Source organism: Rhinolophus sinicus, chromosome 3 (assembly GCF_057876585.1).
Source record: "Rhinolophus sinicus isolate RSI-liver-muscle chromosome 3, RSI-T2T, whole genome shotgun sequence".
NCBI classification, from domain to species: Eukaryota; Metazoa; Chordata; class Mammalia; order Chiroptera; family Rhinolophidae; genus Rhinolophus; species Rhinolophus sinicus.
In genome coordinates, this window is record NC_142503.1 from 640,149 (window position 1) to 657,383 (window position 17,235).

Here is a 17,235-nt window from a genome sequence, read left to right on the forward strand (position 1 = left end):
GTGGGGGGGTCCCCCCAAACCTGCCCAGGCCCCTGCTTGGTGCCCTGAGTACTTAGGAGGAAGAGGAGAGAAGGTTCCTTCTTTCTCTGAAGTGCAGTCTCAGGCACAGTGTGGGGGGGAGCTGTGCAAGGAGAGACCCTTCCGGGCCTTCCAGGGGAGCCCAGAGGGAAGATACGCAGATGGGAGGTACAGGACAGGGCCACCTGGGGTCACAGGAGGAGGAGAAAGGAGGGGACAAGGCCTGGGGGCAGAGGTGGAGGTACAGCTCAGAAAGAGCCAGGCCACCTCCTGGCAGCCAGTGCAATCTGAAGTGGGGCGGGGCGGGGGGACGGCCCAGGGAGCCCTGTGGTGGTGGTGGGGGGGGAGTCCAGGACCCCAGACAGGAATCTGATGGGAAGGGTGGTCTGGGGGTGGTGACAGGCCCCAGGTCAGCAGGACAGGGAGATCTGAGTGAGGGTTGTGAGGTTGGGCTGGAACCTTCTGGAATGCCTCCGTCCCTGTGGCCTCTGGCAGGGTCTGGCTTGGTGAACGAGGCCCAAGAGGTGGCCCCAGGACCAGGGGTGCTCACAGGATTCAGGCTGGAGGCCGAGGTTGGGCACCAGACACGGGCCTGACAAACCCACACCTGCTCCCACTGCAGGGCCTTAGGCACGGTCCTCCCCGCCCCCTACTGGCCGGCCTGTTACTCGCCCAGCGGTCACCTGGAGGCCAGGGGCCCTGGGCCCCCTCTCCAACCCGCAGGACCCCACAACCCTGATGCCCCACAGAGCCCCACAGAGCACGGCTAGCAACGTTTCAGTGGTCACTGAAGGTCACTATCTCCCCTGAGGTTTCCACCCCCTTGAGCTCACTGCCTGGACTCCAGACATTATCCGCCCCCATCCCTGGCGGGGACATGGGGCCCCTCCCGAAACCTGCAAACAGGAGCGACCAGGACCTGCTCCCCGTGCAGCCCACCCTCTGTGCAGTGAGGTGCTGCCCACACAGCAGACGGCGCAGACACGGCCCCCGCGGCCAGCGGCGCAGACACGGCCCCCGCGGCCAGCAGCCCAGGGCCCAACCACAGCCCCAGCAGCAATGGGTCCAGGTGGTCAGCATGTGGTCAGCGACTGCCCCACTTCCACTCAGGACCAGCCACAGAAAGCAAACACTCCCCAGCCACCCACACAGGTTGCCCCGTCTAGCTCCCCGCCTCCGGCCTCCCCAGGCCCACAGCCCCCACCAGGGCACCTGCATGGCCCTCTCTCAGCAGTGACGTTCTCCCACTCGTCTGCCTGCCCGGGAGTCCTGGCCATAGGACTCAGCTCTGCCCGTTGGCACTGGAGGTTTTTGTTCACGTCCACAGCCAGGTTCGGAAGTGGGCCCTGCCCCAGGGACTTTGCACTGATGCCCCTGGGCTGGTTACCCAGGCAGCGGGGGCGTCTCTTCCTGGAAGTGGCCTTTGCCGGGGAGGTTCTTCCTGCTCACCCCAGCAAGCAGTGAGGACCCATCAGGACCCACGGGCAGGCGGTACCTGAGCGGTGCTGGCAAGCGGTAGGTGACACACACGTTTCTGAGGTGATGGCGTGGATTCTGCCGGGACATTTTCTCATTCCCACTAAGTTGCACGTCCTTCGTTAATCACCACACCGGGGCTCCAGGGCCCGGGCAGAAGGCCGCTCCAGGGGAAGCCACAGCACCTCAGCCTGTGCCGCAGCGACAGGGAGCCGCCACCTCCACGCTGGGCGGCCCCTGCTGCCCTCACCCACTGTGCTCATCGCCCAGCCCTGCCCGGTCTTCTCAGACCACCTGTCACTCACCCCTGTGGCTTCACACCAATCCCACCCTGCCTCAGGGGCCAGTCCAGGTGCCCCCACAGCGGGTCCACCAGGCTTTGTCTGGACACCTACTGGGGGTGGGGGGTGGGGCCGCGCCTCCTGGAGACCACGGCGCACGGTGGACACTTGACAGATGTGCCCCCGTAACGGGGGCTCACACTTGTGGGGCTGTCGTTGGGCCCAGGGCTTTGCCCTCAGGCTGTCGCCGAGTGTGAGGGCTCCCACTTGCCCAGTACAAAGGGCAAAGGGCCCAGGGCCAGAAGCAGGGACACCAGCCGCCAGAATGACCACCATGAACCGAGCACGGGCCCCTTTGATTCAAATACACGTGCAGAAGAACAACTCAGCCGCAGGAAAACCGCACAGTTGCCAGTCGGGCAGCCCCCTAGGCCAGTCAGTCGCTGGCACTGTTCCCAGCTCTGTGTGCACACGACGGACAGACGCAGGCAGGCGCTGCATGTGCCCGAGGCCTGGCCTCGTGTGTGGGCCTCTGCATTTCTGTCGCCGTTCCTGCCCTTTGCCCCACGGCCTGTCCTCAGCACCAGGACTTGCACACTCACCCTCTACTGGGTTTTCAAGTCACAACCTGGCTTCCAAGCGAAGCCTGTTACCAAACGTAGGCAAAGTGCAAAGGGCTGAGGGGACATAGTGCAGGTGGGCAGGGGCCCAGTGCCAGGCAGGCCTCCCCCCAGGACTCCAGGGGACGCCTGGCTGTGTAAGAGTGGCGGTGACGTAGTGCCCTGTGCTCTGTGCCACCCTGCCAGGGCCAGGCCTTGGGTCTGTGCAGCACACTAGGGAGTGGGGATGCAGGGGAGCGGCTCTGGCTGGGGGAACGGGTGGGACCTATGGGGCCCTGGAGGGTGGGGGTGGCACCGCCTGCCCTGCGCTTCCTGGGAGAGCAGCCTTGGGTGACTCAGCCCCTGGCCCAAGCTGCACTTTGGAACTGGGTCTGCTTCGGGAGTTGATTTCCGGCTCAGGTCCCAGACTCCGGGGTTCCTTTGATCACCCCTCAGTCCCAGTGTCTCCACCGGCTCCAGGACACAGTGGTCACCTCCCTGCTGGGGTCCAGCCTCCTTCTCCTAGGATGGCCCCAGGAGGTCCCAGGCTCCAGCTGCAGCAATGGCTGGGGGTCTGGGATAGGGGCTGCTCACTGTAGACGCAGACAGTGGTGCTGGCCCATTGGCATGCCACTTGGGTGGTGGGTAAAGCAAGCATTGCCTGTAGTGCTCCCGAACAACCTTGCAGGCAAACCCAGCCAGCCAGCCCCTGCAGGCATCACTCAGAAAGCCAGCTGCTATGACCCAGCCCAGACTGGTGGCTTCACACACACACACACACACACACACACACACACGCACACGCACACGCACGCGTGCGCCTGTGCTCACAGCTCTGGGGTCAGAACTCTGAGATCAGGGAGACGCAGGGCCTCACTCCTTCCGGAGGCTCCAGGGACGGCCCTGCTGCCTTCTCCAGCTTCTGGGGCTCCAGGTGGCCCTGGCCTGTGGCTGCGTCACTCCCATCTCTTTCTATGTGTCTGTTCCCTTCTGTGTCTCTTACAAGGACACTTGTCACTGGATCCAAGGCCACACAGATGATCCAAGAGGGTCTGCAAAGAGCCTTTTTCCAAATAAGGCCACGTTCACAGGAATCAGGGGTTAGGACATGAGCATAATGTTTGGGGGCCACCATTTAGCCCCCTACAAACCTCAAAACTAAAACAGGATTCAGGTCCAAACTCGGACGTATGTGAGCCCCAGGGAGTCACTCCCTCAGCGTTCTGCACACAGTGGGACCACTTCCAACAGCTGGGCACGTGGGGCACGCGGGCGGTCCCTGTGCCCTGCCCCAGTGGATCTGACCAGAACGCCACGGTCCCGACTATAGAAGGGGCCTCAGGGCAGCAGCAGGTCCACTCCTGGAGCCCCCCAAGGTCCCACAAGTGGGGCTCCACTCTTGCCCGTGTGGGTTTGGCTGGCTGGTCTTCCTTCACACACGGGAAGATGGGGCGGCCTCCCTGGCCTCTGCTCAGCCTGGTGGGCTTCCTGGGGAGGGAGCTGGGCTGGTGACAGCACCACAGGTGACCTGTGGGCGCACACACACCAGAACGGGGGGCTGAGGGCAGTGCACCAGGGGATAGGCCAGGGGGGAAGGCACCCCAGCAGGGGCTCAGCTTGTCACGAAGCCCCGCACCCCAACCAAGAGGGCACAGCTTGGCCGACACTCAGGACAGTAGGGCCATGTGGCTCACGCTGAGAGAAATGGTCCCTGCAGGGGAGGGGCTGGTGGCGCTGGAGAAAAGGAGCTTGGTGAACCCCAATACCTGTCCACTCAACCATCCTTCTCACAACAGGCAGTGGCCCACCTGAACCTTGTGCAGCCACATGTGACCCAGCTCCCTGGGGATGGACGCTGTTGGAAGTGGGTTCTGTGAGCAGCCCTCCCGCTCTCCTGGAGGGCATCACCTGCCCCGACTCTGGAAATGGGCAGATGGGGGCGCGTCAGAGCACAGGCACCCTGTCTGTGGCTCAGAACCTGCAGAGTCACACGGTGGGGCCACCATTTAGCCCCCTACAAACCTCAAAACTAAAACAGGATCCAGGTCCAAACTCGGACGTATGTGGGCCCCAGGGAGTCACTCCCTCAGCGTTCTGCAGGTGGCAGCAGTGTGTGTGTGGGGGCACTGTGAGGGCCTGGCCCACAGAGGCTGAGGCCTCGCCTGTGCAGTGGCTGGGGGAGACCCAGTCCTGCGGCACCTGCAGCCCCCTCCCAGGCACAGGGCACCGAGACCCTGCAGGTTCCGGCAGGTCCTGCTGAGGCGGCAGCTGGCTCGTTCCTGGGGTGGCACCGTCATCCCCGAGGGCTCGAGGGCTCGCAGGCATCCCAACGGCTCACCTGCACACTGACTGCCCCCAGTTTGTTAGCACTGTGGACACAGGCAAACTGGGGGTTACCTGCTGGCTCACTCCCCCTGCAGGCAGCCCCCCAGGAGGTGTCCCTCCTACAAATGGGGATGGGACTCAGTGATGCACCGGTGTGGCCTGCCCTCCCTTTGCTGAGGATCTTGGCAGCACTCACTGTGTCTCCAGGGGGACAGGAGCACGCAGGTCTCCAGGCAACGAGGCAACACGGAGCCCAGGCCCCGGGGGAAGCTCAGATGGGGTGAGGGGGGCAGCATGGGTCCCGATGGACGTGGCTGCCAGGCAGGGAGCCTCGGCCAGGGGAGGCAGGCTGTGAGCCCTCTGCCGGGAGGTCCCAGGGCCCTGCTGTGACAGCTCAGAGTGACCTCAAGGTGGGCCACCATGGCTGTTCAGGGGCGCCCACTGGGGGCTCAGGGCGGAGCAGAGCCGCGGGGCACGGCCACGGAGGAGGCTGAGCTGAGACAAGCCTGCCTGCGGGTGTGGGGGTGCCCGTGGGCTCCACAATTGGACAGTTTATCTGTGAGCGTGGGCATAACAGGCACCACAGAACAGACATCTATTGCCTCTGTCCTGGGGGCTGGAAGTCTGCCCGGATATTGGCTCAAACGTCTTTCTGGATGTTTTTGTGAAGGTGTTTTGGATGAAATTATCACTTAAATCGGTGGACTCTGGGTAGAGCAGACTGCCCTCCCTACTGTGGGTGGGCTTCGTGCAGTCAGCCGAAGGCTAACCTCTGAGAAGGAAAGAACGCTGCCCGCAGACGGCCGCAGACGAAGTGCAGCTCTTCCGCACGTTCTGGACACACCACGCCACAGTCCTGGTAGCCAACGTGCTGGTGGGTCTGCTTCTCTGGGGCCCTAACAACTGCTCTTCCCACGTTTTCTCTCTCAGGTGTCTGCAGTGAGCATTGCTGTTCAGCACAGCTTTGAGGGAAGCTTCTAGAGCGCTCGAAGGCCCCTCAGCCCACCCAGTCCCAGTGGGGGTGATGTTGGGACCAGGGCTGCTAACAGAGGGGCTCTGGCAGCCTGCACCAGGAAAGACAGGGGGCCACGTCCACCGGGCAGCACACCGTGTCCCCTCACTCACCGGGCGTCCAAGACACGAGTGAGGTGACGACGTGGGACTGCTCTGCAAACTGCAGAGTGAGGGCAGGGTGGGACGGCAGCTCTGCTGAGGCGGGAGAAAACTTGCACGCATGCACACATACACATGCGCATGTGTGCACACACACACTCCCTTCCCGTGGCTGACACACGGCCTGTGCACCGAGGGGCCCAACACACCTAGTGCCAGCCTTGCTTCGCACGCCCTCTTGGTGCCCAGGGCCGGCCCCTGCAGGCTGCACAGCCGCGTGTCCTGGTCCCTGAGTCTGCAGCCCATGTCACCCCCAGCAAGTCCTCCCGTCTGAAGGAAGGCCCCTCCACAGCACGAGCTGGGACCTCAATCCCCCCATGGCTGAGGCTGCTGTGCATCTTCATTGTCCAAGGAAGGGGGGGCGGGAGGGGGCAGTATGAATTGCCGTCCCAGGCCTGAGGCCCCCTCCCTGGGATCTGCATGCAGGAAGCTGCCAGCGGCCCCTCTCCCCCTCCAGGACAGCACGGAAGAGGTCACACAGAGAGTTATTTGAAACAGGAAGGTCCCTGGACAAAAATGTCTCCTGTAAGAGGCCTGAATTTGCACCGTGCAGAGAGCAATTTAGATTAAAAAGGACCCACTCCTGGGAGAGCCCTGCATGGAGAGATCGATTTAATGAGACTGGCCTCCCAGAAAGGAAACAAGAGACCGGGCTCTCTGGCAGGAGCAGGCGGCAAGGGGAGGTGTTTAGTTCCCTCTTGGCCCTTCCCTCCTGTTTGCTTTTTTTTTTTTCCGTATTTTTTCCTACTGTGGTAAAGTAACTATACATAACATAAAATACACCACTTGACCCATCGTAAGCACCTAGTTCCACAGCATTAGGCACGTTCACACCGCTGTGTAACCACCCGCACCACCATCTGCAGACCTTGCTCATCGTCAGACCGAACCTCTGTCCCCATTAGACCCTCACTCCCGTCCCCTCCCCCAGCCCCTGGCACCACCGTCCACTTCCTGTCTCTGAGTCTGACCACTCCAGGGACTCATGTAAGAGGAATCACGCAGCATTTGTCCTTTGTGTCTGGTTTATCTCTCTCAGCAGTGTCCTCAAGGTCTGTCCATGCTGTGGCTGGTGTCAGAGTGTCGGAATCACAGTCCATTGGACAGATGGACCACTTGTGTTTGTCAGGGGACCCCTGGGTGGCTTCCACCTTTTGCAGTGTGGACTGACTACATGCAGGATGGGCAGCCAGCACTGGGGAGCCCGGGAGCCCCAGTGTGAGGGGGATGCACACAGCAGCCGGGGGTGGGGGCCCAGCCCACTGCAGTGATTGTCTCCCTGGAGATTAGAATTCCATTTACAGAAACCTGGGGTGGCCAGATGGCTCAGCTGGTTAGAGCGTGAGCTCTGAACAACAGGGCTGCCGGTTCGATTCCCACATGGGCCAGTAAGCTGCGCCCTCCACAACTAGACTGAAGACAACGAGCTGCCGCTGAGCTGCCAGAGGGGCGGCCGGATGGCTCAGTTGGTTAGAGCGCAAGCTCAGAACAACAGGGTTGCTGGTTCAATTCCCGCATGGGATAGTGGACTGCGCCCCCTGCAACTAAGATTGAAAGCGGCGACTAGACTTGGAGCTGGGCTGTGCCCTGCACAGCTAGATTGAAGGACAACGACTTGGAGCTGATGGGCCCTGGAGAAACACAGTGTTCCTCAATATTCCCCAATAAAAGTTAAAAAAAAAAAAAAAGAAAGAAACCTGACAGGTGATTCGGTGCCTCAAAAGTCACCTCCACCCACCCCCACCTCTCCCACTCCGCAGCCCATCCTGCCCTGTATACAAAGAAGCCACATTGAACATTAAGCAGCAAAGAAGAGCAACAAAGGACGTGCCTCCAAGCGCTTTCTGTAAGAAATCACCACGGCGAGAATTCTCGGGCATCAGAGTGACCAGACCCTTGGGTGTTCTGGATGGCTGCTCCGGCTGCTCCGTGAGGCGACTCACAGATTAACAAGCGGCCGTGCTCCATAAAATATTTAAGGGAATGAAAACGGAGCCTGCACGCCTGGGGGCTCCCCGACACCAGAGCCGCCTCCTGCCTGGCAGCGGAGAAGAAACCCTGCCCAGAAGAACCTGCCTCCAGCACACACCCGTGACGGACTGTCACGAAGTTGTGTAGAAAGCACAGATGCACCATCTGGGCAAGGGTGGGGGGTGGGTGTTCCGGGGGGTCCACAGACCCTCTGAGGGCCTGTCACAGAGTGTGACGTGGGGAGCCAGCTGGCCCTTCGTCCCCCCACTGCACCCCTATTTGCGTGTCTACTCCACACCCTCAGCTGTGGAGCTGGAGACTGAGGTGCCCACGCTGCCCAGCGACGGCAGTGCCTGACCAGGCCAGCCCCTCGGCTCCCGCTGCCCAAGTGGACAGGCTGCCCGGTCCTCGTGTGCCCTTGGCCAATGCAGATAGCCTCTGCTGGCTCTATCAGCCCAGAGGGTGCCTCCTCACAGACACCCCCATGGAAGTGGCAGGCTGCTGTCCACCGACCCTGAGCCACAGGCCCCTACCACTGCCCTGCTGACTTCCAGAACCTTCCACTCAGAGTCTGCTTCAGGTCCAGCCCATCCGACACGAGGGAGACACAAGAAGGCGGAGGGGAGTCTGGCTCCTGGGGAGTCAAGCTGACCTCAGTGCAGTGTGGCCCTAGGGGGGAATCACTAGAGAAGGGGGTGAGTAAGTGTGTGTCCCTTGGGCCGCCTCCCCCCCACGGCCTTGAGCTGGCTGTGACCCTCCCCAAATGTCCTCAGGGCAGCCTCGTGCAGGCTCTCCAGCTGAGGGCGAGGGGGAAACATGTCCATCGCATGTCTTGATTCTGGATCTGGGAACCCTCTGACAATCCCGCGAAGGAACTGCATGGGGGCTCCCGCCAGCACCCCTTTACTGGGAATAAGCAGAGAACGATGGTTCAGTCTTGCTCACCTGGAACCCCCGCAAACCATGTGAGAGCTTTCCAGCCCCACTGCAGTGCAGCCAGACCTTTCCTGGGAGACCAGAATGCTCTGTGGTCCCCTCACTCGTCCTGTCCTGTTCCTGCCCTAGGCTTGGGGCTCACAGGATGCAACCACATTGCGGGCGGGCAGGGAGTCACACCTGGCGCTCGCTCGGACACAGGCATCCTGTCCCAGCACAGACTCCCCGCCCCCGCTCTCGCACTGGGCAAACCGCAACGGCTCAGCACACTGTGGTGACCTGAGGGTGTGTGCTGGGCTCTCACGGGACCCCTTGGGAACCTTAGCTGAGCCACGCACAGGGACGGGACAGGGATGCAGAGCTGGGCTCCCGTCCTGCCACCACAGCATGCTCTCGCACGCACGCACGCACGCACGCACTGGAGGGAGCTGGTCTGGGGGCAAAGTCAGATGGCAACTGTGGTTCCCACTGCAGGCTGGACGCTGCAGGGAGGCACCGGGGACCCGCACGGAGTTAGGAGCCTGTGAGCTCCAAGGATTAGAAGTTCCCTCCATCACCACCCCACACACACACCTGGAAGTGAACTTGAACCAGTGCCCACAGCACTCCACTTCCTGGCTAGGACCGAGGCTGCCAATAAAGCCTGTTTCCTTTTTTAAACTTAGTGTCAGCGTCTAAGTGAAATGTCGAATAATAGGGCTTTTGTTCTCACATAGTGGGCACAACACAAAATCATTAGATTGACCACTGGCTGGAACGCCTGCACCCTGGAGCCCAAGGTCTATTGGCAAAGGCTGGCCAACCAAGCGTGGGCAGGCAGTGGCCACAGGCTCAGCACAGTTTCCAAAGTTTAGGGCTGAAGTGGGGCAACAGCCAGGGTGGCCAGCCCCACCTGGGTCCTCAGCCCCTGAGGGTGGCGGTGGGGAGGGAGGGAGGCCTGCCCCCGAGACAGCAGCCCACAGGGAGCAATGAAGGTGGGTGTGGGCGAATTCGAGGGCCCAGTGGGATCCCCTGGCCCCAAACACATTGAGGACTCGGGCAGCACCCTTCTTCCACCAGCCTAATGGTGAAAATCTCAGCAGCCCCATGGACAGTGGAAAGACCTGAGCATGTCTCCTGGCACCAGACGCTTCCCCAGGGGCTCAGGCCAGCGTGCTGGGTGCCGAGGGCCAGCAAGGCAGACGAGGCCTGAAAGTGGGTGCACTGTAGGAGGGTCAGCTGACCCAGGGCCGCACCCCATGATGGGACAGTGCCCACTGGGAGTCCATCTTCCAGCCCAGAGGAAGGCCAAGGCCCCAGTCCCTGTGGGGAGAGCGCGGGAGCTGAGCACGCCCCATGCTGGAGTCAGCAGGGAACCGGACTATCGCCTTCAGGGTCCGAGGGGCAGGGAGTGTGGGCCCAGCTCTGCCGCCCAGGAGAACCAGCTCCTCTCACAGAGCAACCCCGTCAGGAAGCCCTCACCCAGGCTCTCATGTGGGTCTTTCTCTCCCTGGAATCTCCACTCACCCCCTTCATCAAAGCCGTTTCACTCAGAATAGGCTGGGGGTCGTAAGAGGTAGAGAGATGATCTGATCTGATCGGGCTCTGATTTATTCTAATCAATGACCTGCGGAGTCACCTGCTCGCAGAGTGAAACAAAGGACGGTGTCCCTGGGTGAGCAGGAGCAGGAGACAGCTCAGCTCCGTCTGCAGGGCACCCTCCCTCCGCCTCACCCACAGTGCTGTTGCAGGGGTGCGGTGGAGAGGGCCTGCCTGCTCTGGGGTTGAGGCCACAGGTGCACAGCAGGTGCCATATGCCCCTCCTGGAGCTGAAGGAATGATTGGCAGGGTTAGAGGGTGACGGGGAGGGAGCAGGACCTAAGAACCAGCTGCCACCAGGATGACAAGAGTCCTGTCCACACGTCCACAGCTGACCTAGAGCTCAGAGCACAACGGGACCTACCCGCATATCCCCATCTGTGCCAATGGTGCTGTTGTAGAGAGCAGGAGGCTGTGACACACACACCTACACCTGCACACACACGCACATCAGGAGGCCCCTGCTCACCTGGGGAGGCTCCGCTCAGGTGTCACCATGGTGCTGAAGCATTTCCCAGTAACTCAACGGAAGGCCTTAAGCAAGCATCTGAAACCTCAGCCCTCTCGCGCAGAGCCCTCACTGTGTGCACACACGACACCCACACACACTGAGTTTCCCAGGGGAGGCCCTTCTGCCTGAAGAGCTGCCTACCTCCCCACAGCTGACCTGCAGGGCCCACTGGGCACTGGAGAAGCTGCAGGTGGCTGGGACAAACATCAGCCCAGAAGTAGCCAAGGTCTGGAGGGCAAGCGAGCGCCCTCCCAAGGGCTGTCTGCCCGGGTAGCAGGTGGGGTGAGGCCAAGCCCCTGGGCAGGCCTCGGTCCTGAGCACCTCTGTCCCAGGCAGGGGTCAGTGCTCTGGGCTCTCAGGAGGGAGAGGAACGGCACTGGAGGGACAGGCTCAAGCAGCCTTTCAGATTCAGTCAAGCCCTGCTCCTGAGGAGCCCTGTCACCAGAAACCAGGCTTGGCCGTGTCCCGACACGTCCCCACCCTCCCCTCCCAGGGCTGTGGGTGCCACGCCTCAGTGAGCAGTGAGTGGCCAGGAGGAACACACTCTGTACATCCCCCCACAGAGGGACCGTCCTGGCTGCCAACACTTCCGTCAAGTCCAAAGGTCCACAAAGGCAGACGTTAGGTGGTTACAGGCAGGTGAGGTCACTGAGGGAAGATCACAAACCCAGCGACTGACCAGAGGGGCTGTCCTTATTATAAAAGCACAGCTCTGACAGGAGGCCTCAGGACCCTGGGGCGGTGGCATTAGAGGGACAGGAGGCCAGCAGAGCACTTCCTTCTCAGTCTCCAAGGCCTCTCTCTACACACCCCTTACACACCTGCGGTTGCGACTTGGGCCGGCGCTCTGTGCTCCAGGAGCCAGGACATTAGAGGGCCTGGGAGCTGTCACCAGCCAATGCCCTAGGACAATGCCCCGGCATTCCCCGCACCAGGCCCCCGGACAGGGCAGACTGCAGGCGGAGGTGGGGCTGCGGTCAAGGCTTCGGAGGGGAGCGCTATGGATGCACCACACCGGCTCAACCCAGCGCTGACCACAAGCGACACGCGTGTCTCCAAGGCCAGCGCCTCTGCAGCTCTCCCGCCCCTGCCACCCGCCACCCGCCCGTGACTCTACCGACCTCGCCCGCCCAGCAGGGAGCCGCGGCGCGGGCCAACGCCTGCACTTCCCCGAGGGGACGTCCCCGTCCGGCAGCACCTACCGTAGCGGCTTGGCTCGCGGCCGTAACTCAGGATGGGCAGCGCATCCACGCACGGCGGTTCTGGGGCGGCTGCCGGGCCGGGGTCCCCCGCCCCGCCTACCGCGGGGGTCACCACGAAGCGCTGGGACATGGTGGCCTCCGGTCCCCGGGTGCCGCGAAGGCTGCGCGACGCGTGCCGGGCCTGTGCGGCCGCGGGCGGGGCTGGAGGTGAGCGGAAGAGGGCGGGGTGGGGGCGGGGCGCGGCTGGTGGGGCGGGGCTGGCACCGGGGAGGAGGCCGGAGGATGGACCCTGCGCGGTCAGGGACCCGGGAGGAGCCAGGAGCGCGGTCGGACGCACGGGAACCCGGGAGGGGGCGTCGGGACGCCAGGTCGGACGTGGTCGCCCACCGTCGCCGAAGATCCTTGTTCGCTGTGCGACACTAAAGCTTTGATAGCGAAGCCAGTCGTGTCCCTCCCAAACAGCAAGACCTCGGGGGTCGCGCTGCAAGACCTGGGAGACCCCGTCGCACCTCAGGCGGTCAGGGGTCGGCGCGCCAGGGCCCGGTCCTGGGGACGCTTAGGCCAAGGGACGCCCGGGATCTCTGGTCCCGGATGGATTGCCATCACCCCTAGCGCCAGGACAGGTGGCCAGGACAGGTGGCCGGGGCGACCGACCACGCCCACTGAGGGCCGGTAGCAAAGCTCCAGGAGGGAGGGAAGGTGGAGGCTGCTAGTCCGTGGGGCTTGAGGGACAGACGCCCCAAGACTCACCCGGGAGAGTGGAAGGCGGGAAAGAGAAGGTGAGGCAGGGAGTCGGGGGTGGGGACCGACGCACCCGGAAACCTGGTGAGAACCAGCCACTCTGTGCACTCGTCCTGCAACGCCTGCGGCAGCCACAGGCTCATATTATGGTACTACGCTGCCACTTTGCACTTATCCCTGTAAAGCTACAATATGCAACGTGCTTTGCACATTTACTCATTCAACGAATATTTCTTAGCGCCTAGCTATGCCAGGCCCGGTGGACGACATAAGGAGGCAGAAATCCCTGCCGTTTTTGAAGCACACATTCTAGAGTGGAGGTAGAGATAAGAGCCCCGATTAAAAAGCAGACGAGAAAGGGTCTGGAAGGGGTGAAATTGTGAATGAGTGTCCAGGAGGGCCCCAGGGGAAGAGGACACTGGCACAATGACTGAAAGGAGGTCAGTGGTCAGCTGTGTCTGCTTCCATTCACTCACCCCATAGCCCCTGATGGCTGTCCCTGGTCCAGCCATCACATTTGTATTCTAATAGGGGAGGGAGGAAACGGGAAGGTAATTAGCCCCCTCCCAAGAACACAACCCAGAAGCTGCACACAACACCTCTGCTGGACCCACTAGCTAGAACTTAGTCATGTGACCACACCTGCCCATGAAGAAGGCTGGGAGGGGCCAGCCCGGTGGCTCAGGCAGTTAGAGCTCCGTGCTCCTAACACCGAAGGCTGCCAGTTCCATTCCCACATAAGCCAGTCGGTTCTCAACCGCAAGGTTGCCAGTTCGACTCCTGCAAAGGATGGTGGGCTGCGTCCCTTGCGAATAACAATGGCAACTGGACCTGGAGCTGAGCTGCTCCCTCCATAACTAAGATTGAAAGGACACCATTTGACTTGGAAAAAGTCCTGGAAGTACACACTGTTCCCCAATGAAGTCCTGTTCCCCTTCCCCAATAAAATCTAAAAAAAAAAAAAAAAAAAATTACACAAGCATTGAAAAAAAAAAGAAGGCTGGGAAATGTGCCCGCTAATGTTTGGGGACTCTGTTAATGAAGACGAAGGAGAGGTTAGGTGTTAAGGACACATTGAATGCGGCAGGAAAGATCCAGGGGGGCTGCTTTCTTTCACCCACCTTCTCATTACCTCCCCCACCTCCGCTCACCATCTGCAGAGGTCGGCCAGGGTCCAAGTTCTCACACTCGGCCACACATGGCCACTCCCACCCTCTTCCTGCACAGCCTTCATGGGCTCTTCTTGGTGCTCAGGAGCCACTCCTGTCCCCACCCCACCCCCACCCCACCCCCAGATTTCGGTCTGTGACACACAGGGACCGGGACAGCAGCCCTGCCCCTCCCACCCCCATTCTCCTTCAGTATTTTCTAGGCCATTCTTGCGCACTGATACTATTGTGTGTTTTTCCTCAAGATAAATATTTGAATCATTTTGGAAAGTTACACACACACACACACTGGATTGGAAATCCAATCTGTAAACAAATTTGCTGAGAACTGACATCTTTACAGTGTTGGACCTTTCACCCAGGTCCTGTGCAAGTTAATTCACGCGTACCCACCATTTCTTGTTACTGCTGTAATGCATCTTGCAACTATGCTGATATGTGAAAACAAAAGCAAGACAAAGCAAAACATTACTGGCTTCTGTGTATTTCTTTTGTAATCTGCCACCTCACAGAATTCTAAATTCCATTATTCAATTGTTTTTTCCAGTCCAACTTCTTAGGTTTTTGCAAGGGAATCTTTACCTACAAAGAATGACAGCTTTGTCTTTCCTCATGGTTTTTGCTGTTTCTGTTTTCTTTTCCCCCTTTCGCTCTTGTTGTGGAATTTTGTGGAAATTCCAGGGCAATATGAAATACGCTTGCTACAGCTCCTTGTACGGGCTGAACTGGAATGGCAACAGTCCTGCGATCTCCCCATAAGGCCTGGTGCTGACAGAGGCCTGGGGTGGCTGCATCTGCCCTGCTGCACTCCACTGGGTGGCCCTGGTGGCCACCATCAGTCACCAGGAGCCAGCAGCCTCTCTTGAGACTGGAGACAGCAGGGAGGCCTGGAATGGAGCTGCAGAGAGCGGTTCCAAGACTGACAGTCTGCCCCTCAGCCTTCTCTTCCCACCGTTTAGGGTCTGCAGGAGGACAGTCTGTCTCCAGCTTTCTCTGCAAAATGCTCAAACCTGCTCGGTCCAGCCACAGCCTCGATGGAACCGGCTTTCTGCCCACCCAGTCAGCACTGGCTGTCCTAGAAACCTGAAGACACTGGAGCTGCACAGAAACCACTGGCCGCACGACCTCAGCCTGGATGAACAGGCCACCGCAGCCCCCAGCCTCTGGCCCATGTGGACAGAGGTCACATCGCCTAACCTGGGAGCTCCTCGGCGAGTGCCTCTGGGTGCCTTACATCGCTCTGCCTGTCGTGTTGGGGGTGGATGGGACCCCCTGGGAGAAGCCCAAGGGGCCTCTGGTCATTGCTACCCACCTGCAAGAGAAAAAGATGTAGAACCTCTTATTTCTTCAAAGTGTTGAAACCGGAAAAATGCAGATTGGTTCACATACGTTCTCGATATACCTGGTAAAGTAAGATGCGAATGATGGAAGGTGGTGAATGCAGGGTGACAGGGGCGGGAAGGAGGAACTCACGGGTGCCAGAAAATGACACTGAGGGACAGGAGACATGAAACAGCCTTCAGGCGGGGAGGGTGTGGAGCCGGGGGCTGGAACGTCCTGCCTCCCTTTTCTCCCCTTCATTGAATTCTGCTTTTGTCTTCACTGTTTCTTCTATTCACTCTTTCTTTCTACCATCTTGATCTGAATACTCAGTTTAAAAAGCAATCTTCAATCTTCATCATGTCTTGGTAAATAAAACACCGAAGACGATGCATTTGCCCCTGAAAATAGCTTCGGCCTCATCTCTCAGGCCGAGCTTCTGTGGGTGTTCCCTCAATGGCATTTTTTTCTACACAGCCTACAATTATAGCGTTAATCTCTTCAGCTAAAAAACTTGCTATAGCCTCAACTGTTTAAATTTATTTATGTATACATGCATGTGTTTGTTGATTTGTTGTTAGTTGATGTCTAATGTGCCAACAGTAGGAATCACCATCTCTCCAGAGGGTTCCACGGGTCCTGACAAGCTTGAACAGCAGGACACAGAGCACTACTGACACCGCTGCTCGCAGTCCCTGGAAGCGCCCGTCAGTCTCCTTGCCTTCTTCTCCAGCACGTCCCCTAAGTGGCATCCATTGAACAGCATGTAGCATTTTGAGTCTTAGCCTAGAAAAACCTCAGGCCGATGTTCAAAGTGCCAGCCCTGCTATAAAAACATCCCAGGAAAGCACTCATACAAAGTCTAGCTGTCGGGACAAAGCACAGGCTCCCCTGGACCCCAGAAGTCACAGCCTGGGAGTCATCTAGTCGACAGCAGAGGGCACATGTGTGTCAGGGTGGGGGCTCTGGGGGTCAGCGGGCAATCGGCACACCCACAGGCAGCAAAGCAGGTGGGCGCCGCAGGCCTCTGTCATCAGACGGACACGTACAGGAGCTCTCACTGTCCCCGCTGCGGACCTGGCACCCACAGACACTCCAGGGGTCCTGGCCCCTTAGCCTCTCAGACAGGAGCAGCTGCCCTGGCAGTCCCACCTGGCCATCCACAGGGTCAAGGCCCAGGAGGACCCCTGCAGGCTGCAGTCCACACCGCCCAGAGGGCCCTCCTCTGCCTCAAGCCGCCCCTGGTCAGAGGAGGCCTGCGGGGCAAGGCCCCGGGAGGGACACGGGACCGCTAAGCAGAACCACTGCCGACGAGTCCACAGTTCGGACGGTGGGGAGACTTGGGGCGCTGTGTCCCCTCAGCTAATGTGGTGCTGCGGGGGCAGGGACACTGACAACCTGGAGCCTGGAGCCTCACTTTGGAGCCGTCTTGGATGACTCCCCAACCAGGGCGACCCCCACTCTCTCTTTCTCTCACACACACACTGTCTCTCACACTCACAGTCTCTTGCACACACTCACACTCAGTGTCTTACACACACACACCGTTGCTCTCACACACACATCTAGGGCAGCATGAAGCCTGCCTGCCGGCTCCCTGAATCTGCCCCGTGGCCCCACTATGAACCACAGGACAGACAGGCCTCATGGACGTGCAGGCTGATGGGACACCAGCGCTGCATCCCCAGTCGGGCTGAGCTGGGTCGGGGTCGGGGCCACTGCAGGAGGCCTGAGCCTCCTGCCCTGTTCTGTATCTCAGGGTCTGATCTGATGCCCACCCCACCTGTGCTGTTGTGAGCAATAGCCCTGCCAGCATTCGGGTCCCCTCATTAATAAAGCTCAGTCTTCCCTTTCCCCCTGCACAACAATCCTGGACCTTCCTGGGGGCTCAGACGCCACCTGGGTTTCACGTGTCACCTCTGTGAGAAAGTCACC

The 17,235-nt window shown here is 60.2% G+C and overlaps 1 protein-coding gene across 3 annotated transcripts in view; it reads right to left on the bottom strand.

The window, feature by feature from the left end:
• SLC12A7 (solute carrier family 12 member 7) overlaps positions 1 to 12,277 on the bottom strand; it is a 79,608-nt gene extending 67,331 nt beyond the window's left edge. For all 3 annotated transcript variants that reach the window (XM_074329131.2, XM_074329130.2, XM_088796422.1), the window contains exon 1: positions 12,071 to 12,277. In XM_074329131.2, coding sequence (XP_074185232.1) covers positions 12,071 to 12,200 — 130 coding nt within the window. In that variant the 5' untranslated portion in view covers positions 12,201 to 12,277. The remainder of the gene's footprint in view (positions 1 to 12,070) is intronic.
• Positions 12,278 to 17,235: the final 4,958 nt, after the last annotated feature.